This window comes from Biomphalaria glabrata, chromosome 5 (genome assembly GCF_947242115.1).
Source record: "Biomphalaria glabrata chromosome 5, xgBioGlab47.1, whole genome shotgun sequence".
Classification (NCBI taxonomy): domain Eukaryota; kingdom Metazoa; phylum Mollusca; class Gastropoda; family Planorbidae; genus Biomphalaria; species Biomphalaria glabrata.
The window spans coordinates 27,259,327-27,286,223 of NC_074715.1; the positions used below are offsets into that span (position 1 = coordinate 27,259,327).

Consider the following 26,897-nt stretch of genomic DNA (forward strand, 5'->3'; position numbering starts at 1 on the left):
ATTAAATCGATTATCATCAATCTGTTTATCAAAATAAAAATTCATTTTTTTTTTAAATTCTGCAGTAGTAAAAAAAAAAAATTGGTTATCAGTAATTTTTTTTATCATTTTGATACTATCACAATATTAAACATAGAGTTGAAGCTAGGTGCTGAAACAAATGTGATAAAAGGATTCAACAACAAAATACATTTTATAGGATTTTATTTCATCATATTGTTTGCATTTGTCATAAAAACTTTTTTTTTTTTAGTGAAGAAAAAGATAAGCTAAGACTCAAAGAGAAAGCAAAATATATTTGACAATAAAGTACCTAGGAAAACTTCACAGTATTTCTAAACCCCAGAGGCCACAAATAAACAGAATTAATTTGATTGTTAGGCATAAACAAGAATGTTCTGAGAGAGAACTCAATGAGTGATTCCTAGCTTGCATGGTAATCAGAATACTTATCTATTGCTAGGCTAATCAGTAGATAGTCAAGAAAACAGACAAATGAAAGAAATCATAACTGGAAGATAAATTTATTGGAAAACATTTTCAGCAATTTGAGTTAAGCAACAATATTAACATTGATAAAGTCAAAACTCTTTGATATTACAATTTAGTTGATTAACATAATATGTAAGAGATCAAGATTAATACAATGTTAATTATGAAATAATATACAACAAGACTAGCATTATGTTAATATGATAAATATACGAGGGTGAAAAAAAGCTTTAAATACTGGTAATTACATACCAGTAATGCTGTTTCTCTAAAAAAAAAATTAAATTAAAAGTTTTCTATTTTGGCAATAGCCTAAAAAAGTTTATGATTACTTAAAACAAGTTCACAAATCAAGAAACAAAAAAACTTAATGGCAATAAAATGAAGACAAAGTAGACTAGCAACATATTTAATATTGTGGCAGTTTTCAACATCGCTAATTGTCATAGTGAAGAGCTATACAATATTTAAACAATTAAAAACATAAAGTCAGTTTAGTTCTGCTCTGTTTATAATTTAAAATGTTTAATGCTACATTGTCAACTAAGAGAAGTGATATAAAAAATATGCTTTTCAACGGTTCTAACTTATACAAACTAACTGTTTACATAGTGTAGATGGCACATTGACAAATTGTATAAGAAGAGATAATGCTTCACTCCCAGCCTAAATTCAAAATGAAATAGCAGACATAGAGAAATATCATAATTAAACAATAAAAAATATGCTTATAAACTAGACAACTCAAAGTAAAGAAAAAAAAAAAAAGAAAAACAGACTGGCAGTGAGACAGCTGACAAGATGAACAAACCAGAATTAAGAACAATGGTACAAAGTTGTGTAGTGCACATGTATGACAACAAAAGCAAATGGGAAGTGAACATTCTTAGAGAGTAACCACTTTGTCAATAAATGTCATTCAAGCAAGACTAACTTTAATCCTAATTAGATTCTAACCTGTTTAAGAAATTTTGTTTTTAATGTTCTTCTCAAAAAATGTAATCATATTTCATAACTAAAAAGGATTAAATGAATTAGTAAAGATGAAAATCAGTTTTTTTTAAATATTTTAACAAGTTTTAATGTATTTTAAGAAGCAGATGTTTTTTTTTCTTCCTGACAAAGATCTTATAAAAAAAATAATTAAGAAATGATGGACTCCTTATAAAGACTAATATGCAGTAATTGGAATACAATTGTTACTGGTAGCTAATAATTTAATTTAGTCCAAGGTGAAAATATAATACTGAAGGTATTCATAACACTGGTCTTAGTGAAATGGAAAAATGATCCTGGATCAATCTCAGATGACTCTGAAGTAAACTTTATATAAAATGAAATGAGACCCGTTAGTAATAAATATGCATGTTCAATAAATAGACTAAATAATGTGCATTACATTGCTTGTCAATGGATAATAAAAAAAAATTTAAAAAAAAACTTCTGAAATTTGTAATTGGAATGTATGAATTTGTCATCAACAAAACATGAGGATAAAAAAGTAAAATGTGGTGAAGCTGAACAAAATGAAAGGCTGTTTGATTTTTATAAAAATTATTTTATGTAAATTTCTAAAGAACAGTATTTAACACAAAATTCTCAATAGTACATTTTGAATTAATAATTTAAAAAAAAGGATGAAAAGAAAATTTGTCAAATGTATTAAATATAATCACAGACAAGAGATTTTAAAATGATATTTAAAAACAATACTAAAATGCTAAAAATATAAATATGACTTTAAATGTAAAGAAATATAAATATTGATATAGCATGGTCAGAGCTTTGTGCTTTAGTCAGAGTTTTTTTTTTAATGCATTGCAATCAAGACTATGTGGTTCAGTGGAAAATATTTTAAAAAATAATAACAAACTCAGTTCAGTTTCATTTTGATTCTATATGAGTGGATTAGCCTCCTTAATACTGCAATGAAATGTAAACCTTTTACAAATATTTGTTTGCAATAAACAAAAATAAAGCATTTAAGAAGAAGTAGAGAGATAAATATGTGAATTAGATTTTGATAGATTCCAAAATAATAATCTAATGAAATGTTTACTAGGTGATATGAATGATTACTGTTCTACAAGATTTTTTTTTGTTGAGATTTACAGTTGTAGTTTTAAAAAATTGTTGTTAAAAATATAATACCAGGGGAAAAAATTCTTTATTATCAATAAAAATTAAAACTATAAATTGCTGAATAGTTGATATAATTAAATCAAATGAAAGTTTAACTCTCAGCATTTGATTACATGTGGTACAAGGAAGGTTAGGAAACCTTCATAACATTTTTAGCAATGAGCAAAGTTATTGCTTTATATTGTGCAATAGAAATAACAATTACCCTTTACCATCACCAACAAAAACAACATAATGAAGACAACAAAAACTCAGAAATAACAGTGAATTCAACCAAGCTCTCTAACTCACAAAATCTAGAACAATTACTTTGGATACTTTCATTATCAGTATGTGTCTTCTAAAAACATTGAAGGACTGATTACCAATTAGTAATTATATTTTTCCAGGTTACATAGTTATCACTATTTTAAAATACTTTTTTTTTAGTTCCAGGTTATATTGTAATTGATAAACAAACCTTCAAACGTTTTACAAATTGATAACCACATTGACCCACAAAAATAATTTGGCACTTACAAAGTTGATATTAAACAATTATCTAATTACAGTAAAATGTTGCCCGATTTTTATTTTTTAGTCTTTGAAAAAGCTTTCTTAATCATTTTAAAATAAATTTTTGATGCAGAATTTAATTAACAATCATGGCTAGGTATTTTTTATTTAGATTTCAATAATATTACTAAAAAAAAAAACATTTTGTAAAAATTAAAATATCATTTGGTAGACTTTTGAATCAAATCAGGGTCATTACCACTTTTGATTTGCAACTGGAAAACTTATTTTTGTTTTGCATGAAAAAAGTAAACATTAAAAAATGAATTCATCATATGTTGCACACCAACGCATCATCACCATCCAAGGAGGAAGTTCTTGCTCCAGTAATAGCAGTACAGGTGTCAACTGTTGAAAAAAAGAGACAAAAATATATTTAATTTTTTGAAACCATTAGGTTTTCAATTAAATAATAAAATCTTATAACACCAAATACTTTAGAATTAAAAAAAAAAAAGAAGCAATGAAGATATCCAGATTTAGAAAGCTGGCATAAATAAAAGTAACATAACAATATGTAACCTGATTTGGTCCATGTAAATGATGTCCAGCAAAACCCATTCTGAGGAGACTTTGAGAGACAGTCTTGTTACATTCCAGCTGAAATTGAGAAATAGCACACATTTAATTTTCAGCTAAATACATTTTATTCTGAAAGATTTTTTTAAATATAATTTTGTTTAAGATTCTCTTTTTGTTGTTGGTGTGCTCCCTGGTCATGGCCACATTCTTATATGCTTGTGAATCTTGGACGCTGACAGCAGATCTTGAGAGAAGGATCATAACAATGAGATGTTACAGAAAGATCCAACGTATAACTTACAAAGACTTCATCACAAATGGAAAGATCAGAAACAGGATTAATACAGCAATTGGACTCCACAATGACCTGCTAACTACTGTCAGAAAATGCAAACTTAAACTCCATGGCCATATCTCCCACAAAGTCTTCAGTTCTAGCAAAATCTTCCTTTAGGAAATAGTACCAGGAAAAAAAGAAGAGGCAGACAGAGAAAGCGATAGGAAGACATCATGAGTGAACAGGCCTGTACCGGTATTGAAAGAAATTCTATCTAAGGCAAAAAACAGAGAGGAATGGAGAAAGACGTCAACAGATCTTATGTGGTACCCCAATGGCTCAAAAGACTAAAGAATAGGTGAAAATGAAGAAGATAAGCCCTATCACATGTCATTAACATAAAAGTGTGCCTTTAATAAAAGTATCTTAGAGTCTATGTTCAAATTATTTGTAACAAAATTAAATCTTTCAAGTTTCTAGATCATTGTACAAACACTATTAGTTATCACAAGGATAAAAAGTAAGGATACATTTATGCATTTCATAACATTATTCTTACCTTTCATTCTTATTTTTTATATAAATTTGTTTATTGCATTTAAACTTTATATAGATCTAAAATATGCTTATTTTTTCTCCTAGTTTTTATACATTTCACTATTTATTTCACTAGATGCATTGAAAAAAGAAGTTTTGCTTCAGTTTAGATTTTAAAATATTGCCAGGACAAAAAGAATAAAAATGACAATATAGCAAGCACAAGAAATCTAAACAATATAAGTTATCAACTACAAACATAAATATCCATAGAGAAGTTCCAAGTGGTATTGGCAGGACCAGCATGTGAGTAATAAATAAAGTAGGTCGTGGTGTGTCTCATGAAGGGCAAAGTGACGGCTTCAACTGGAACATTGCTGCCGAAATCCCATTTAATTATTTTAGCCTTCTGAAGTTCCGAAATGAAAACTGTCACATGGCTGGGGCCTGCAAGAAATAGAATAACATAATAATGATTCATACAAACATTTTCAATACATAAGATTTTAATACATACATACTTACATACATAAGAAGCTTGAAGACATATAACATTAAAAAACGAAAGTTTTTTTGAAAAGTTGTAACTCAAATTTTCTTTGCAATGATCATGTTTAATGACCAGTGGGATGTCCAAGAGGCAGCAACTATATAATACTTATACTTTGTTTCTTTCCTTTTTTATGTTTAAATTTGATTCAAAAATAGTTTACTTCATAGTAATAATTAATAAAAGTTCATAAGAGCTAAAAACTAATATTTTTAACTACTCTGCAACTATTGTGAGATTGTTAAATTACTTAACAAGAACCAGCATTTCTAACAAGGAGTTTAATTAACAAGGAATTAATTTTATGACTAGATCTAGTATTATTTACTAGCTTTATTTAAAATATTTTTTAGTATAACATGAAATGTTAAGTTTGATATGGGATAAAAAAAAGAATAATAAATAAGAATAAGCAAGAACAAATTTCATAACTGCACACAAAACCCATTGGTTCAAGTGTTAATGATTTAAAAATTAAATATAAAAATATTCACACCACTGAAAGAGTATTATTACACAAAAAATGGTTAAGCTGCTGACATGAACCTTGTCAACTTTCAATGTAGCATACAATGATGTTAGTGATTGTAAGTTCTAGTCTTAGTCCAGTGAATAAAGTTTCTTATATTAATCCAGTGAATAAATAAATTTTTTTACATTTTAACCTTCTATTTTGTTTACCAAAACATCTCTTCTGGAACTTCCAAAGAATCTGGTCATCTACACACACACACACAAAATCTCCAGCCACATTACTGACCCATCACTTTTTAGCTACTGATCGACTAGCATTGGGGTGTGACAATAAATAATCATTCTGCTTACAAGTTTTTGTTATTGCCATGTAGATTTTAATGTAAATTTATTGTTTTGATTTGTTGTGATGATGAGTATCTTATTTTACTGAACTCAAAATGTGTCAAGTCAACATTTGTACACTAATCTTTGATAATAAACCTTGAAAAAAGTTAAGCAAGTGTGTAAGATAAAAACTGTACCTGACATTGATAATACCAGTCTGACCATGGAATCATTCAGATGAATTCTGTCTAACAACTCAACTTTTACTCTGGTGAAATTTAATTTGGGTGCTGGGAAATCATAAGTCTTTCTAGAGGAAAATAGAAAATATGTGTCTCATTTTGTATATTCAAATATTCAATCAACAATATAAAAAAAAAACATTTTAGAAGGGCAGAATTTTTTTTTTTTTACCAAAAAAAAACCCCTTAAATTCATGAGAAAACTGTGACAGGTTTTAATCTTGTTGTCAAACCTGCCAGAGCTAGAACAAAGTTTTTAATGTGCACCAATCACACATTTCTAAAATACATTTTTTTTTTCATCTAGAAAAAAAAGATTTTTAAAGAAACACCTAAATCAGAAAAGTTAAATTCATGTACAATGGCTATTCATATACTAGTGAGCACACTTCTTATCTTAGATGTGTTTCTCCAACCTTTACTAGTGGTGCCCCCTAGATGAAGAAAAATTTGTTTGCACACCTATTGCATATATGTATATTTATATCATATGTTTGGAATCCAAATTTATGTAATGAATGTTCATTTAAGCTAGTCAATTTAGTTGTTTTTTTTGGATACAGTGTTTTGTATATAAAATTTTAGTGTTTTGTATGCTAGAAAAATTATGAAGATAAAAACGAGTTGGAAGAAATGGATACATCTAGATAAAATGGAGTCAGAAGAAATGGATACATTTAGATAAAATGGAGTCAGAAGAAATGGATACATTTAGATAAAATGGAGTCAGAAAAAATGGATACATCTAGATAAAATGGAGTCAGAAGAAATGGATACATCTAGATAAAATGGAGTCAGAAGAAATGGATACATTTAGATAAAATGGAGTCAGAAGAAATGGATACATCTAGATAAAATGGAGTCAGAAGAAATGGATACATCTAGATAAAATGGAGTCAGAAGAAATGGATACATTTAGATAAAATGGAGTCAGAAGAAATGGATACATCTAGATAAAATGGAGTCAGAAGAAATGGATACATCTAGATAAAATGGAGTCAGAAGAAATGGATACATCTAGATAAAAGTGGAGTTGGAAGAAATGGATACATTTAGATAAAATGGAGTCAGAAGAAATGGATACATCTAGATAAAATGGAGTCAGAAGAAATGGATACATCTAGATAAAATGGAGTCAGAAGAAATGGATACATTTAGATAAAATGGAGTCAGAAGAAATGGATACATCTAGATAAAATGGAGTCAGAAGAAATGGATACATTTAGATAAAATGGAGTCAGAAGAAATGGATACATCTAGATAAAATGGAGTCAGAAGAAATGGATACATCTAGATAAAATGGAGTCAGAAGAAATGGATACATCTAGATAAAATGGAGTCAGAAGAAATGGATACATCTAGATAAAATGGAGTCAGAAGAAATGGATACATCTAGATAAAATGGAGTCAGAAGAAATGGATACATACAAGTGGAATTGGAAGAAATGGATATGTCTAGATACAAGTGGAGTTGGAAGAAATGGATATGTCTAGATACAAGTGGAGTTGGAAGAAATGGATATGTCTAGATACAAGTGGAGTTGGAAGAAATGGATATGTCTAAATAAAAAATGAATAATAAGGAATAAGTACATCAAGATAATAAGGTTAAAAAAACAGTTTCTGTGGAAACACAAACTCAAAATCGCCCCCCGAAGTGATCAATCCAGGTAGGTAGGTAAAAAGGCAGGTTTCAATATTTTCAGAAAGAACATTAGAATTAAATTCTATCAAAGACAAATGACAGAGAAAAATGGAGAATGAAGGTTGACAGATCTTGTGTGGTGCCCCAGCAGTCCAAAGGATAGATGAAAGTGAATGTGAAGTTAAATGTGAACCTGTCCTAACCGATGTCATATAATGAATATTTAATTGATCTAATTGTTTTGTAAAGGGTCAATCTCTTCTTCAAATTCTCAAAAAAAGAAAAAAACATTTCCATTAAAAAAAAAAAGAAATTCCTTTAGTTATGTGTTCTATGGCTGCATTACTGAGCTGCAGTTCACGCGATAATATGAAAAACTACTTCTTAATTGTTGTTTTAAATTATGTCCAACTTTAATGCATATTACATAGATTTTTCTCTTAAAAAAAGTAAACATTATTTTTTGGTAAATGTAGTAATTAGTATGACAGAACTTACAACTTACTTACACGTAGCAATACAAATGTAAAAAAAAATATTTTTTGATAAAAAATCTAAAACCGTTGACAATGTGTTAGAAATATGTCAAATAAATATTTTCCCTACTAAAGAGCCTCCAGTGTTTATTACTATTAATAGTGAATAGTTGTAAAATTGGTGTATTTTTATGAAAAAAATGCTTGCATAAGTGATTTAAAAAATTAGATTTTTCACATTTAGAAAAAAGTAGCTGCTGCATCAGAACTTTGAATGGACTAAAATATTATGATATTGGATTTTCACTATCTTTACTAGTTTACGAGATCTAAATGGGACTGACGGACAAACAGACAAACGGACGGACAGACATTTCACACAAAACTAAAAGCGTCTTTTTCCCCTTTTGAGGCCGCTAAAAACTAAAATATCTATTTTTTTATTTACCTTGCATCAACATGGGGCAAAACTGGGAAGAGATATGGGCGACCACAGTAAACTCCATCACATGTTGCCTTTTTTGCATTCTCTATCAGCCATGGGGCATATTGCATCAACACCTCCCCACCAAGGTAGTCTACTGGCTTGTACCAAACGTAAGCATCTTTATGAATAAGTTGACTATTGGTTGTATGGAATTGCCGATCAATATGCTTTGAAAGATTCATAAAAAGTGTCAATAGCACAATTAAAATAATGTTTGTTTTTTTACATAGAACTTATTTTCAGTAATATGTTTTTCAAAGTTATTGCCTAAAACAAAACAAAAAATTACAAGGTATGAGAATGAGAGTAAACATCTATATGGAAATTTTTACCAATAAAAATCCTCTTTGAACAGATGCATCATTGGGATTGGCTGAATAAGGGAATCCAGCAGGTGTTATAAGGATACAAGTTAATGCCAGACCAAAGACAACTGCAGAGGTTGAGATCACACGGCCAACCTTACTATGGGTATAAACAAAGCCAATCTGAAACAAAGCAATAAATAGATGAAACATTGTGCATACATTCTAATGATTATGCATTAAAACAGGTTAATCAGCAACTTAAATTATAAATACAATTTGTAATATTTTTCTTTATATATCACAATAATCAGGGTTTTTCAAACAATGGAGGCACATAAGGCAAATGACTTTAATTTATTTTTCAAAGGAAAAAAAAAAATTTAGTATTTGTTTGTAGTCATTTCCACTTGTACGTAAGTATTTTTAGAATAAACACACTTTTTGCGAGAGGCGTCTGGTTTGCAACAGGAGCAACTCAAAATTTTAAATACTTTTAAAAAAAAAGACTTCAGTTAATCTCTGCAAAAATGATTCTACTTCACTTTATCAGGTCAGAGAACTGTCCAATTTTTCCTTTCGTACATCATTTATTGACGAGTTTTGATGACAAAAAAAAAGGACAGCAAAAAGACACTTTACTTGAACATGATTCATCTGTGTATCTGTTTGTTTAAGCAGGCATTGACTCTATAATGCTGATTGAAACAATTTAAATATTTCCTTTTTGGTTAAATTGTATAAGTTGGGTTTGAATTAATTTTTCATTTATGACAATTATTTACGTTTCTTTTCAACTTTTGTAATTCCTGGCCAGTAGAATTTTTTTCTTATCACACTCATAGTTTAATGTGGACTTTGTGCCAATGATTCTTTTTCTGAGGTACAATCATTTGTTCAATAATTTCATTTTAAGCTGCCTCTGAAAGGGGAATAGCCGCTATTAGTTTTGTGTGGTCTGTCTGTCCATCCATCCCGTTAAGATCTAGTAAACTAGAAAAGATATTGAAAATCCAAAATCATATTTTAGATCTTTCAATTTCTTATGTACCGAAATGGCTACCTTTTCTTTTCTGAAGGTGAAAAATTATTTTTTTTAAATCAACTATGCAAGCAGTTTTTCCATAAAAATACAGGTGACCGGTCATTTCATCCCCGGTCACTTCATCCCCTGGTCATTTCATCCCCCGGTCACTTTATCCCCAGTCACTTCATCCCCAATTAAATATTTTATATATAAATATGATTATGTAGAATGCTTTTTGACATTTTAGGACTTGTTACTAATGCGTTTATAGTGTTTCCTCTTCCACTTTGTTTTCTTAATGAGAAATCTTATATTATTTTGTAAATCTAGGTGTGTACTTAGCTATAGCGCTTCTATTGGATGTGGGGGTTGTAATATCATATTATTATCCGGATCAAACGCCAAGGTTTGGTGGAAGTAGTAAAAAATCATTTGAGAGATAGAAGTGCAATTAGAATAATTATGATCATGCCGCTGATAACTTATCATCAAAGGCCAAGGTGTGGTGCAAGTAGTGGAAATCTTTTGAGAGATAGAAGTGCGAGTACAATAATTATGACCGTGCCGCTGATAACTTATCATCTGGCCAAGGCGTGATGAAATTACGACCTTGTTTCACTTTATTTTATTTTTCAATCGCTCTTTCTTGAAAATGGGCGCGTCATTTTTAGCCTTGAAATAAGGTTTTATTTTTTTCTAATAAAGCAGGAAATCATCCATCCTCATGATATCATGTCGCCTTTATATGTTTAGCTTTAATTCCTTTTAAACATGTGTTACAATTTTGTTATTTAAATAAAAAATGAATACATTAAATATTGCTCATTTAATGATTTTTTAAATTACAATTTGTTAGATAAAAATGATCAGATGATGAAAATATCAGTGGATGAAATGACCGGGGATGAAGTGACCAGGGGATGAAATGACCGGGGATGAAGTGACTGTGGAATGAAGTGACCAGGGGATGAAATGACCAGGGATGAAGTGACCGGGGATGAAATGACCGGGAACCAAAATATACCATTTTTACAACTATTCACTATTAATTGTAAAAAACACGGAAATGACCAGTTACCTTATTTTAACAAATTTAAGCAAAGGATTTTAGATTTTTTGTCAATTTTTTTTTTTAAGATTGTTTTTCTAAATCAAATAATTTCTGTCATACTAACTACCTATATTTAGAAAAAAGATGTCTACTTTTTTTTAAAGAGAAAAATTTTTTTTATTACATTTTTATGTTAAATAGTGTTTTTGATAGTTTGCTCAAAGTTTCATTGAAAGCTGTGGCTTAAACTACATTTCCTGTATACTGATTTGGTTTGACAAATTGTTCATTTACCACTGCAGGTGTAGTGTCTCATGGTACTAGTTGATTCCCAACTAAATTTTTATAACAATCATTGTTGTATGATCTTTTGAAGACAACTGTATGTAGATGTCTATGGATTAGCCAGTTAATGGACCCATAAGCGTTCTGATATATGAAAATGAGGGAATGGCTGGAATTTATCATTTCAAATAAAATGTACACCAATTAAAGTAAATAACCAACTTAACACTGCATATACAAGTCATTACTGACCTGATAAGGTAGACAAATCAAGACTGGTCCTGATGAAATCACACCTATCAATAGATCAGGGCTATTAGCCATTTCTGATCTGCCCATGATAGGAATGAGGAACATAAGGAGAATGTAGAACATGAAGACAATATAAAGGCTTGGAACAAAAGCTGCTACCAGAGAGAAGACAAGATCTGAAACAAAATACATACAGAAGTAAATAAATTATGACTTTTTACACAATACTAAGAGTCATACAAATATGTTATTGTAAATCTTTGCTTAATCATTCTAAGAAATGGAAATTGACTTGTCAGAATACCAAACATTCAATAATTTCAGAGTTTAAACAAATTAAAAATAAATTTTTTTCTTCATTTGGCAAGAAGAGCTTAGGGGAAAATAAAAGAAAGTGGCTTGCCTAGGAGACAAAAGTTGGCTCAGGTGGATTAGTTGATATCTTTTGCTCCACCAAAAAAAATGAAGATTAAGATAGTAAGAAAACAAACATTTTTTCTGCCTCCTTTTTAATCAAACATGAAAGAAAATGACTTCTATACCATTTTCTCACATACATAAAATACAAACCATTTTTTCTTTAAAAAAAAATTCAGTTAACTTTTATTATGTTAAAATTGAGTAAAATTTTGATTGCATTTCATGCATGTGATTTCTATTGAAACAAGTGTTTCCATGATTTCTATTTAGCTAATGAATAATTTAATCCCAATGTGAAACAAAAAGGCAAATTTAAAAAAAAGCTTACTGGTAGGCTTTAAGCCTATCACTTGAAGTATGGTATAAACACAAGCTGGACACAGGATGAACAGCAGTGGCAGATAGGAGGACATCAAACCTTTAGCTGTCATTAGAGCAAGTATGAAAGACCACAGTAATAAGTTGACATCTCGCAGCAGAACCACCACTGTTTGAGCATCAATGTTCTGGAAAAAAAAAACTCTCTTATTAACTGGTGATAAACTTTAGTGCTATTTTAAAAGTTCTATTCAGATTCTGTTTTTCTCCTGTTTAATGACTAACCACATCACTACAGCTTGGAATCTTAGGTTTTGAAAAGTAAAAATTGGGGAAAAATTGAATCTTTTATTTGAGATCTAGTATAACAAGGTGACACAAAGAGGTGAGACTTAGTACAACAAGATGTTGAGAGTTAGTACAACAACATGGTGAGACTTAGTACAACATGGTGAGTCTTAGTACAACAACATGGTGAGACTAAGTACAACAACATGGTGAGACTAAGTACAACATGGTGAGACTTAGTACAACAACATGGTGAGTCTTAGTACAACAACATGGTGAGACTTAGTACAACAACATGGTGAGACTTAGTACAACAACATGGTGAGACTAAGTACAACATGGTGAGACTTAGTACAACAACATGGTGAGACTTAGTACAACAACATGGTGAGACTAAGTACAACATGGTGAGACTTAGTACAACAACATGGTGAGTCTTAGTACAACAATATGGTGAAACTTAGTACACCATAATCTAAACTGTAAAAAAAAACATTCTTTGGTCTTTATGCTTTTTAAAAGGCATTCAAACCTTATACATGTGTGGTGGGCCTATCATATTTTACTACATTGTTAGCCTCTATCTATCTTGAATATCTATGGCTCTTTTTAATAATGTCTTCTTGTGACTGTAGAGACCTATTCAGGAGAAACATTCCTCACCTAGAACAGGCATTTTTCTCATATAATCAGGTAAATTATAAAGTTCCTTAAAAAGTGATTATTATGTACTACCCATATCCAAATATTAATCTATTCATACATATTCATTAAAGATTTAATCTCTACTCAGTCAGAGGTTTTCATGGTTACTAAAGCTTGAACAGTACTTGAAAAATAATCATCTATAGGTCTGTCATAAGATATGGGAAAAAATCTATCGTATTTTTTTTAAAAATATTTAATAAAAATTATGTTTTTATATTGATTAGTTTGTTATATTCATGCTTCTTATCTAATTATCCTCTGTTCTGTTCTCAAAATGTAGTGATATCTATAGTGTTACTTTTGTTAAGAGCAGCTATTCACTTAAAGTAAATAAAAGCATACTTAACTTAATTTTGAAATAACTGATTGAAATATAAACAAAAATAATTTTGAAGTGCTTACTTTGAATACTGTTCTTTTTAAAACCAAGTGAAAGGCAAGAGCGGCAGTGACTGAAGGCAACATGAAAATCCAAACAACATTGAGGTTATATGTATAATAACTTAGGCTGCGACCGATTGCACTAAGGAAGCAGGCTATGGCTAATGGGGCTAACACAATGATCAGCCATGTACCTAACATGGCTATGACAGTCACAGATAACTGCTTCAACTTGTTGGAGTAATCTGTGAATAAATAACAAATAAATAACATCTAATAAATTTTTGGAACCAAAGACTTCAACTAAATCATACCAAAAAAAAAATTCTTTTGATACATTGTGAAATATTAATCCAGATAATTTTACAATGAAATAAATAATGATCATTATTTGAAATGTAACCAGTTCTTTAGAATTGCTTCACTAGGCTTATTAAATTATATCACATTCTCCCCATCCCCAAACACATATCTCAATACTCACAGAATCATTCTAGCACTAAAAGAAAGGAAATTTTACTGCTTTTCCCTATAGCACTAACAGGATTACCAACAGTTCCATTTTCTCACATATTAAAAGGATTACCAGCTGTTTAATTTTCTCACTGGTATTCCTTAAAAGTTACCTTTAGTCATTTAAATCAATGATCATTTTTCAAACTATTTGATGAAAATTTAATTTGCCTAAAAGAAGTTTCTGTCTTATTTTAATGTTTCATTATAAGGTTATCATATAAATTGTATGACTGGTAACAAGAAAATCTATTTTTTGTTTTATTTTACTATTATTACAAGTGCAACAATGTTTTTTTAATGAGTTAATTTATGCTTGTTGGAGATTTTCAAGTTCAGCTAAACAATGTCAAGCACGCTGACCTTAATTAAGCCAACTAAGTCAAAAACACAAAGTGCTAAAATTCTTAGTGTATTTTTGTACAAATGCACTAGTCTATAATTCTAGCATACCAAGGAAATATATTTTTATAATCTTGAAGATATTATAAAACTTAATTCATATTATAATTTATAACAACTTGTTAAGAAATCTCCAGTTCTATTTTTTTTTAATTCATTGCTATTCTTTTCAGATGTCTAAAAAAAAACCATTAATTATTGACATCATTGTTTTTTATTTTTTAAATGATAGACATGATCTACATAGATCTAGAATAATCTAGTTATGTATGACTATAATTTATTGTCATCCTTATTAAATAATGTTGACACAATTATTAAACAAAACTTAACATTCCTGAGAAGTTTTCATTTGAAATTACACTAGAACTGAATTCTTTTCTTGATAATAATATCTCAAGCGTAGCATTTGATCTTTGTATCAACTCTGCTTTATTATTGCTAGTTAGTTGCCCCTTTGTTTTGAAATCAGTTTTAATGTAAGCTTATCGGCACTTCCTTTATTTCCTTTCAGGATACACCAACAAGCTGGCTATCTATAGGGGTTTGTTAATATCAGGATACACCAACAAGCTGGCTATCTATAGGGGTTTGTTAATATCAGGATAAACCAACAAGCTGGCTATCTATAGGGGTTTGTTAATATCAGGATACACCAACAAGCTGGCTATCTATAGGGTGTTGTTAATATCAGGATACACCAACAAGCTGGCTATCTATAGGGGTTTGTTAATATCAGGATACACCAACAAGCTGGCTATCTATAGGGGTTTGTTAATATCAGGATACACCAACAAGCTGGCTATCTATAGGGGTTTGTTAATATCAGGATAAACCAACAAGCTGGCTATCTATAGGGGTTTGTTAATATCAGGATAAACCAACAAGCTGGCTATCTATAGGGGTTTGTTAATATCAGGATACACCAACAAGCTGGCTATCTATAGGGGTTTGTTAATATCAGGATACACCAACAAGCTGGCTATCTATAGGGGTTTGTTAATATCAGGATAAACCAACAAGCTGGCTATCTATAGGGGTTTGTTAATATCAGGATAAACCAACAAGCTGGCTATCTATAGGGGTTTGTTAATATCAGGATACACCAACAAGCTGGCTATCTATAGGGGTTTGTTAATATCAGGATAAACCAACAAGCTGGCTATCTATAGGGTGTTGTTAATATCAGGATACACCAACAAGCTGGCTATCTATAGGTTGTTGTTAATATCAGGATACACCAACAAGCTGGCTATCTATAGGGGTTTGTTAATATCAGGATACACCAACAAGCTGGCTATCTATAGGGGTTTGTTAATATCAGGATAAACCAACAAGCTGGCTATCTATAGGGTGTTGTTAATATCAGGATACACCAACAAGCTGGCTATCTATAGGTTGTTGTTAATATCAGGATACACCAACAAGCTGGCTATCTATAGGGTGTTGTTAATATCAGGATACACCAACAAGCTGGCTATCTATAGGGTGTTGTTAATATCAGGATACACCAACAAGCTGGCTATCTATAGGGGTTTGTTAATATCAGGATAAACCAACAAGCTGGCTATCTATAGGGGTTTGTTAATACCAGGATACACCAACAAGCTGGCTATCTATAGGGGTTTGTTAATATCAGGATAAACCAACAAGCTGGCTATCTATAGGGGTTTGTTAATATCAGGATACACCAACAAGCTGGCTATCTATAGGGGTTTGTTAATATCAGGATAAACCAACAAGCTGGCTATCTATAGGGTGTTGTTAATATCAGGATACACCAACAAGCTTGCTATCTATAGGGTGTTGTTAATATCAGGATACACCAAAAAGCTTGCTATCTCTAGGGGGTTGTTAATATCAGAATACACCAACAATCTGGCTATCTATAGGGGGTTGTTAATGAAAATCTCCATTTATAATAATAATAATAATAATCTTTATTGTCCGTATGGAAATTTGTCTTACAATTTGTGCATTACACCAAACAAAAAAACATTATAACTATAAGAAACCAAAGTGTACATTCACACCAGACTCACTCATAATTTACATGTGACAAAGTTTATACCAGATTGTTCTTATTTAATGATTTGATTGCCAGGGGAACAAAAGAGTGTCTGTTTGTCTTTGCTATCGGTGTCTTGTATCTCTTTTGTGATGGTAAAATCACAAAATCCTGACACAAAGGATGACTCTTTATTTCAAGGATCTTGTTAGCTTTTTTATAGATGTTTGTCTCAAACAACTGCCCAAATGGGGTTTGTTTTTTGCCAATGATTTTACCAGCAGCATTTAGGATTCTATAAAGTTTATTTTTATTTTTAATGCTCAGATTGCCATACCAGGCAGTGATATTGAAACTTAAAATATTGCAGATATGAGCGTGATAAAACATAGCCAAGGCCTTTTCGCTAACATTAAACGAGGACAGTTTTCTTAGTAATCGTAATCTTTGCTGCCCTTTTTTGCTGATATAATCAGTATTTGCAGTAAAATTTTTTTTGTCTAGGATAGTACAAAGTATTTAAATGTTTGCCCAATTTCAATAGTCTCTCCAGCTACAGAAACAATATCATTTTCCTTCTTTTCCCTACGAAAATCGATTATCATTTCTTTGTTTTTTTTTACATTTAATAATAAAAAATTATCTTTACAGTATTCTTCAATGTGTTCTATTTCTTTGAAATACTCACTTACGTCTGAGCTTTCTGAGAGCAGGGCAAGAAGAGCCGCATCATAAGCGAATTTTGTGAAGGAGCAAAAAGGACTATCGGATTGAAAATCATTGGTATACAAAATGAACCACAATGGCGATGTCACAGCCCCCTTGGGCACCCCTGTGTTAACTATGCGTTCATTTATATTTATAGTTATTATATATGCTGCAATGTTTATCTTTGTTTTAAAAAATAGCTCTCTAAGGTTAATGGCAACAAAAGCATAACATAAACTGGTCTTAAGGGTAAATAATATTTTAAAAGCTAGACTTACCAGTTCTATCCTTGAAGAAATGTTTGAGATATGCAACCACTACATAGAGAAATGTGGTGCAATTCAAAATGATAGACATTCTATATGGATAGGACACCATGAAGAATCCTAGAAAATCAAAAAACACTAGTGACCCGTGCTTGTCTTCCCCAGGGTTGGTCAGCTTAGAGCTGGATGCTAAATGCTTCAATGTGGCTAAAATATTTTCACCTGAAAAGAGTAATTAGAGTTTAATTTTAATCTTTTGTTTCCAAATTGCTTTTTTTTTTTTTAATAACAAATGAATAAATATTATACTCTATTGAATCAAGCATTACATGACATGAGGCATATGATTTAAAATCTGGACATTTCCAAAAGAGAAATCAATAGGAAAGTGTCACATAATGTAAGCCTTTAAGTCTTATGATTTGAATTAATAAGTTTTTTTATACCAAACGAAATTCAAGAAGATATTTATAATTATGCATCAAGGCCTTATTCTTGACATAAATATATTGTTTACAATTATTTGGCTTTGAGAAAATAAAATAACTTGCTCTTAGCAGAAATTGGAATTTTCATATACTAAAAATAGATTGCATGTTAGTTTGAGCAATGGCAGAGATGTAGATGGGGAACACTATATAAGCAGAGGTATAGAGCAATCATGAGCGCTGAGTTTTCAAATAAATTTATTGTTTTTACTTCTGTCAATTTAAAAGTGGAATTCAATTGTATTGTGTATTAGTAAAGTTTTATATTTTCATGATTCCAAGTTGAAGAATAAAAGCATTTAATTTTCTAAAAAGGATTTCTGTTCTGCTCTGTCATTTAAATAACTATCTCCAGCAATAAGGTGGTGTGTTTGGATGATTAGCCATAGTTCTGGGGAATTAAATAGGCCAATTGCAACAACATAATCAATGCCACACCATTGCACTGTATCAGAAACATCTACAGCTACTAATAACAAAAAAATATAAAATAAAACTCTCTAGAAAAGCCTATTGCATGGTCAAAACTTTATGTATTGAAAATTGAAATTGTTTTTTTGTTTTTTTTTATAGATTTTGATTTGAATTTAGTACTAATTGCACCAAAAAATAAATTAATAACTTGCCCAAGAATTATTTTATTTAGCTGCAGACATTGACATTGAAAATGACAAAAGTTTTGACCATCTATACTGAAAGACTAGTTTTGTTAGATAATTTCATAATGCTGTTCACTGACCTCCCCTTTGCATACACCCAGCAGGAATGTACCGAGGTAGATCATTTTTGGTGTGGTAAACATATCCATTCTTTATATGTGCGATATCTAGACCTAAAGTAAAGAGAATGAATTTTTTAAAAATCTAAAAATGTGATGTTAGCATAAACAAGAAAAAAAAATAAATAAAAAAAAGCAAAGCTTATACTTAGCGTAGTTGTTTAGTTTGGATCATTCATGTAAATAAATTTGTAATAGATCTAGACTAATAATAATAAATCTGTGCAATTACAAATATTTTTACCAATTGTTTTTGTTTAGCGCTATTTCATGCTTTTAGCTTTCTCAATACTCTATGATCTATCACTTATCTGAACCAGTTGGGAAAATGGGGGGAGAAAGAAGTGGGTATCTAGAAGATTGCTTTTTAAATGCATTTATAAAAAAAAAAAAATATTAAAAAAAAAAGGGGGGGGGGGGGGAATTTACCTAAATTTGAACCTCCCCAAGCTGACACTCTACTACTGTGCTAGCAAAGTGCTTATGAAAATAGGTTTTATAGTTATCTATTGCAGGCTTCAAACTTTAAAGTGAACCTCCTCAAGCTGACACTCTACCACTGTGCTAGCAAAGTGATTATGAAAATAGAAGGTTTTATAGTTATCTATTGCGGGCTTCAAACTTTAAAGTGAACCTCCTCAAGCTGACACTCTACCACTGTGCTAGCAAAGTGCTTATGAAAATAGAAGGTTTTATAGTTATCTATTGCGGGCTTCAAACTTTAAAGTGGCAACCTATAAAGAGCTCTAATTCAGCTTATACCACCACATCAGTATAGTACAATTTCTTTCCCTTATTCAAGATACCAAACAAAAAAAATAATTACCAACAGTTAATTAACTAATATGTTATTTGATTCTTGTGTTGTCAGGTAAAGAAATAATATAATTGTGCAAAATTTCAGCTTGATCCAAGATTATGATTGGGTGTCAGAGAAATAACGCGTATAAAAAAGCTTTTTACCAGACAGACAGAGTGAGTTGATATAGACTATGTAAAAATAAAGGACATTTATTCCACTCTGGTTTGGGTTGTTAAAAAAATAAACAAAAAAAAATCATTACCAAAAGAAATGAGCATTGTTTTTGTTTTCTTCCCATTTAGCTTTGTCTTATTAAATGTAAAATTGATCAAAACACACCTGGAATAGCTCCATAATCACGAAAAATACGAAAATCTGTATCGGAAGGTATAAGCCCTGTCTGAAAGATTTCTTGGCCAACAACAGTGGCATGTGGATATGGAGCAGCTTCAATATAAGCTTTGACCAGCCAAGGATGTTCTGGACCTGTGAATTTTAACTAATTTTAAGATAAAATGTTAATGCATTGTAAACTTTTTTTCAATCATAAATTTATTTAAAGAAAATAAAACAACTATTTTTTAACCTATAATATAATGTTAACATTTATTTCTTAATAACACGATGTCATCAAAATGTCAAACAAAATTGCCTTATTATTGCAAATACAAATCTCTTTGTTTTGAAAGTATTCAGTATTTTTCATCTTTTTAATGCCTCTCTTAACTAAGCAGCTGCATATATTTCTCAGTTTTTAATCACATTAGCACATAATAGCTAACTTCTTTTTTCTAAACATTAGCTCAGAAAAACTTAATAAACTTTACATTTGCCCATTTGTTACACCTTATTTTGGACTGTGTGAACGTGGCTTCTTGAACGTTCTGGCACATAGCAATGTGATTGGGTTCTTCTCACAAAGCTCAGATTATATGTATTATACAAAACAGTGGTAAGTAGGATATACTGAGTAAGACATATGTCAGCTGACTATGTTTATTACATGAAAAAGATAACACAGTAGATTTAATTGTCAGCATCAATCAATATTTGTCAAGAAGAGAAAGCTGGCTTTGAAAGTCAATCAGTTTCAGTTGCAGGTCTGTCATGGCACTTGACACATTGGCCACAAATGGATTTTTGAAAAGAAAAATTATGAAAATCCATAAATTGTTTTCTGAAATAATTCTTAAAGAGCCTCAGAAATCAGATCTTTCCTTTCTTTTGGGAAGGATATATTTAGCTGCAGATCTTATTGTAGAGTGGGCACAGGTTGGGTGGGAATGGACAAGGTGCACCCTTTCTGCCTCCTGAATGACCAATCACAATTTCATTTGGAAAGAGTTTATGTCCTCATACACATCAACTTGTCTTTCCCTTGTATGTTCATTTAGATGTAACATGTTACATAAAATCACCAAATTTCAGAACCATGGGGGGTCATTCATTTGAATTCTTCATCATATATATTTAAATTTCATGTCTAAAATAAAAAAAAACTTTTCTCTGATTAACCAACGAACTTAACTGTCAAAGAGAAATTTTCTTTTTCGAATTCTATAACTGTCAGAAAAAAATTATAAAATTCAATGATTGTGACTAAAAAATTTACTATACACAATGACAAACATAGTCCAGTTGTAATAGCTTGCACGGAGATGTTCTTGGTGACCTGAATAAGAAATGAAGACATCCACATTGTTTAACTCAATGACTTATCAAATAAGTTGTGCAGTCTTTCAGATGTGAAATCCAACCATTGTATGCTTTTCCCAAGGAAGAGAAAGATACTTTATTATAGTTGAAAGATCTTTAAACAGGTTTTAGTCAGCGGAGTTCCTCATAGCTGCATTTCTACTAATTCAAAATTGCAGTTTGTACCTCAAATGAAAAGAGTGAGCTTGTCAGTGGCATAATAAAACATTTTGAAATCTGCTGATTTGTCTCTTAGTTTTGAACTGTGATTTTACCCATATTTTACTATTGCGTTAATGTTGTCATTAGAAAAAAAAATGACGGTTTCAACTGAATTTTTATCAAAATACATTTCCCCACATTTACTAGCAAGTTGTTGCTTTTTTTTTTTTTACAAAATTGCTGTCAAAAAAGATATTCATGAGAGCAGCTTGGTAGCTTGCCCTTACCGTCTACACACTTTCTTGTCTCTTATTGGTAAATATTCTTCGAACATTTAGACAATGTTCTTAAATATACAGTCACCTTTTTTTTTCTTCTTCTTGCCTACTTTATTAATGAAAAAATGACACTGTACCATTCACATTTATACTTAATACTGCCCTGTTTCTCATACACATGATATCAAGGCATGATTTCAGCTCAAGACATGATAGAAAATTTCCAAGAATTAAAAATAACTGTCAATTCATGTTGCCAAAAGCATAAATGTTGTGTTCTCATACAAGAACAAAATATGAATATAAGTACACCATGGCCAGATAGCAGTTTGTCGTGGGCCGGATGTGGCCTGAGTGCTGTATTTTGGGCATCCCTGAATTACATTATCTAAATTAAACAAATCTGTTAAGACAAACAGATTAATGCTGAACTTTTGTTTTTTACCAGTCTGAAATACTAGCTCCCATCCTCCAGCTCCAGCTGAGTCTAAATTCACAAAAGCTTTAATACTAGGTGCCCATTTATGTTGGGTTATAAAAGCATGGCTAGTCTGAAATAGAAAATATAAGTAGTTGTAAAAAACAATATAATATAAGTAGTTCTAAAAATATATATATATATATTTTACATTGAAATAAAAGTTTCAATAAAAACAGTATCAAAAAGAAGAACTGCCCACCTGCAGTATATTCTCTTCAGCACTATTAAACAAAAATATAACATTGTGCATTAGATGTAAGTCTGTCTGATGTGTCTGAGAAAGCACTCTCAATATTTCCAACATGACACAACAACTAGCAGCATCATCCCCAGCTCCTAGGAGAAAAAGAAGATAGAAAAAAAAATATTTTTTGACAAAAAAAAAGCAATTTTAAAAATTAGCTAGATTATAATAACAATACCTGCAATGATCCTCACAAATGTAAATACATATAAAATATAACTATATAACTATATATATATATAGACAGAGAGAGATTTACAATTGTGAGGATCATTGCAAGTATTGTTATTGCAATCTAGCTAATTTAAAAAATATATATATATCAGACCTGCCTACCAAAAAAAGTCCAAATGCGTAACACTTACGGTCAAAATGCGTATTTTGGAACCAGAATGCGTAACACTTACGTGATCCTCTATTTTGTCATATATATATATATATATATATATATATATATATATATATATATATATATATAATATTAGATGTCATGATTAGATCTACAATCTAAATCTAGATCAATAGAGATTATATCTAGACTAGATCTGGATCTATGTCTATATAATGAATATAATCTACTCTAGATCTGGGCTCAAAAGTGTTACCGATGCCGTGGATCCGCTAGATCCAAACTTTCGTAGGCCTACCTTCATACTTGATCTATTCTATACTAAGACTAAGAATCTAGTCTAGATCTAGACTAGATGATAGTAGATGTTATCGATCTAGATCTAGTCAATCTAAATTCTAAATCATACTAGATCTATAACTAGTTTGTAGGGTAATGTAGAGAATCATAACGTAATGACTAGCTAGACTCGAGCTAGATCTATTCCTGTATAACAAGTTATCTAGATTCTAGATCTAGAATCCTGATCTAGATCTAGACTAGATATCTACAATGTCACTCAATGTGTTTTTAATCGATAGCTGTTCGATTTTTTTTTCTATACAAATGAATATAAGAATCAGGAATGCACCAACATAATTAATTTCTACTCATGAACTTACAAAAAAAAAAAAGTCACGTTGGTCAGCTAACTGACAGTACCAACCTGGTACCAACCCGCCACTCCCTCACTCTCGCGTTCTTTATTTCTAGACATCTAATTGTTAAGTACCAATCAACGTATAGATCTGGGCACATTGTGTTCACCCCACCTTTTCTGTTTCGCCCCTCTCCCCACAGGTGGGCTTAGCGTGACCTCGGTGACCGCTTGTAAGCTAGTCTAGAGAGGAGAAAAAAAAAGCATACGAAATGCGTAACGCGACGGGTTAAATGCGTATTTGCGTACTGGCGGTCATTTTTGGGAGATTTTGCGTAACGAATACGCATTTTGCGTAACGGTAGGCAGGTCTGATATATATATAATTTGTATATATATACATGGAGAGCAAGCATAAAAGAAGGGTCCTGCATTGCAGATGGTGTACACACCAGTAGTGGAAAGAAGGGTGAAAGTGCTACAGCATCTGGTGATTACATACGCTCAACCTGTGACCTCATTTGTCTATCAAGGATTGGTCCCTTTAGTCACATGAGAAGTTGAGAAAGGAAAAGATAGTCTCCAGGACGTAAAATGCCACAGAATATATCTATATGTTACAGGCATTTTCAGGTAAAGTAGAAAATGACACGCCATTTCATCCTATGCCTATGCCTAGTAAAGTAAGTAAAGTTTCCCTTTCAGACTTTTTGATCTATGAGGCAGATGATGTCAAGGTCATCTGTTTCTGTGGCCAATGGTTAATGAAGGTATCATGTGGCTAGCACAACAATCAACTGCGTTTACTTTTACCCAACTAATATCAGGCACCAATTAGTGTTGGGTGGACTCAGAATTGCCCTAAAGATCACAGTTTTACCCATGATATGAATCCAGGGCCTCTCGATTCAGAAGCCAAGCACTTAAACACACAGCCATCATGCTCCCACTATGCCTAATGATTAAACATTCTATAGAATGACTAGATCAACATTAGAGAAAGAAGAAAATGTCTTTTCTAGAAAGATATTCATATAATATAGAAGATAAATGAAAAAAGAAAGAAAAAATGAACAAGACAAGATAAAAAAAAACATATATTTGTAATTTGTAGGTCTTTATACTAAGTCTTATTTCAAGTTTCAAATAATCCTAATTGATTACATCTACATCTTAGAGGTGGGGATGACTAGTTTTTCTAGAGTCCATTGCATTCTGTAGAATGCCATATTTCAGACTTTGCCAGTGTAACATTTAATAAATGAATATATATATATATATATATATAGTTTGTCCATTGTGGTTCAATATATACTTGATGTTTGACTACAGAACAAACTAAACCTAATTAAACAGGGCATTACCTGGACTATCAACTACTGTATCATAATGGCAATTAACCAGAACACTGCTTTCAGCCTCCTGGTACTGTGATACCTTGACCACAATATTTTCCAAATTTTGGTAAACACTACTAAAATGACCAACTCCATTGTTAACAAAGTCTAATATAAAACTGCCATTAGCTGTCTGAAGATCAATATCAATACTGATATTATTGATTTGTTCAGCTATAATTGAGTTCACTGAATCTAAAATATAGTGTTTAGCTTTTTCATTCGCTTTACTTCCTACAACCCGAGGACCAAAGCCTGTAAGAATGTCAAGATGTTTTCGTGCATTCTCTTCTCTAAATTGAAAAGTGCAAGAGTTATCCTTATTCTTGGGAGTTGGGTAAGAATTCATCCTTCGATGTACAAAAATCACAATAAGCACGTAAAAGGCAACTATAATAATGTAAGCCACTGCTGCCCGTGGACGCGCTGTTTGTCGATCCTGTCTGTTAGCAGTAGCATTGTAAACGACATCTGGCTGTTCAGCACTGTTGCTTGGTTGTTCTTGATGGTCAAGTGTATTTCTTGAGTCCACATCGGATCCACTGATAGGTGCATATCGCTGACGCAAGTTGTCATCCATTTTTTTTATACTTTAAAATTTTGACTAAATATAGATCTAGACAAAATTCTAAATTATCCCAAATGATACATCTACTGTCTAATCTACAGTACTAGTTCTAGAAAATAGATTGAGTATATCTATATAATCTAGATCTAGATCAAGCTAGATCAAGCTAGAGTAATCTAGATGTAGATATCTAGGTCTAGATCTATAAAATGTTTTATATAGATCTATAAAATGTTTTATATATATATATGTGTTTTAGTGATCTCCAGAGGTAGAATAAATTGGATCTAGATGTCTATAACTAGAAGAATATAAATTAAATTAAAGAGTCTAGTCTCTCTAGGAACAATAACTAAGACATAATTTAATTAATACTGATCTAGGTCCTATATAATTATATATTAATTTATAGTATATTATAGAGAAAAGATATGTCTATACGTCTATAGAATCTGGATATCATATATATATTATATATATATTATATTTCTTTTATATCTATCAAGTATTACTATTATTATAGAATCTAGTAATCTAGTCTTATCAGTACAGTATCACATGTCATGTATGATATGATATACTATGATACTGACTATAGTCAATAGTTAATTTATATGTTATGTATTTTTATTATTTTACTTCTAAGATAGTTCATTACATGATCTAAAATCTAGAAGATCATTGAATGATTCTGATTGATAATGATGACTTATAACTTATTCTAACTTACAGTATACTTATACTTTAACTTTATAGCTACTTGACTTATACTTATAGTTCTATAGTACTAATTATATTTTATAATTATATTATTATTTAATTATTATTATACTAAATTGTCTAAATTATAGTAATAATTACTAGATCTAGATCTAATATATTATAAATAAGTGACTTTTATAAGTCTAATACTTAAATTTAATAAATTACTAGACTACCCCACACAGTGACACACTAACTCAGACTAACTGAGTAACTTGTAATGATAAATAAGTAATAGTATTACTAATACTAAATAGACTATACTATAGACTATAGTGGTCTATAGAGTCTAGTTTTAAACTGGCTAAATTCTAGACCTAGATTAGCCTAGATCTGATTAATTTCTGATTCTATAATCTATATTATATACTAGACCTACACTAGATGATAATAGATCTATAATAGTTTTTTAAAACCAGACCTATATTAAATATAATCTATATTAGTATATAAATCTAGAATCTAAATAGATATAGAGATCTATATAGTCTAGTTCTAGATCTAGGCATAGATTCTATTCTATTGCGTTTAGACTGAGAAGAGCAAAGGTAAATAAACACGAAGTTTAATAAAGGTCATTTGCCGGCGGTGTTTAGGA

The 26,897-nt window shown here is 30.7% G+C and overlaps 1 protein-coding gene across 6 annotated transcripts; it reads right to left on the reverse strand.

Moving 5' to 3' along the window:
• Positions 1-187: 187 nt before the first annotated feature.
• On the reverse strand, positions 188-26,872 carry LOC106053891 (endoplasmic reticulum metallopeptidase 1-like). 6 transcript variants are annotated; one of them, XM_056029902.1, is made up of 16 exons: positions 26,721-26,872; positions 24,937-25,559; positions 22,542-22,678; positions 22,307-22,412; positions 20,066-20,212; positions 18,886-18,978; positions 17,671-17,880; positions 13,783-14,006; positions 12,395-12,572; positions 11,647-11,822; positions 9,059-9,214; positions 8,688-8,893; positions 6,074-6,186; positions 4,785-4,972; positions 3,712-3,789; positions 188-3,537 (listed from the first exon to the last, which is right to left on the reverse strand). In XM_056029902.1, the coding sequence occupies exons 2-16, from the start codon at positions 25,547-25,549 to the stop codon at positions 3,445-3,447; spliced, it is 2,718 nt and encodes a 905-aa protein (XP_055885877.1). In that variant the 5' UTR covers positions 25,550-25,559; positions 26,721-26,872; the 3' UTR covers positions 188-3,444. The 6 variants fall into 6 exon arrangements, with proteins under 6 accessions (XP_055885877.1, XP_055885875.1, XP_055885876.1 ...); XM_056029900.1 differs by having other exon boundaries at positions 24,937-25,585; XM_056029901.1 differs by having other exon boundaries at positions 26,679-26,872.
• Between the last annotated feature and the right edge of the window lie 25 nt (positions 26,873-26,897).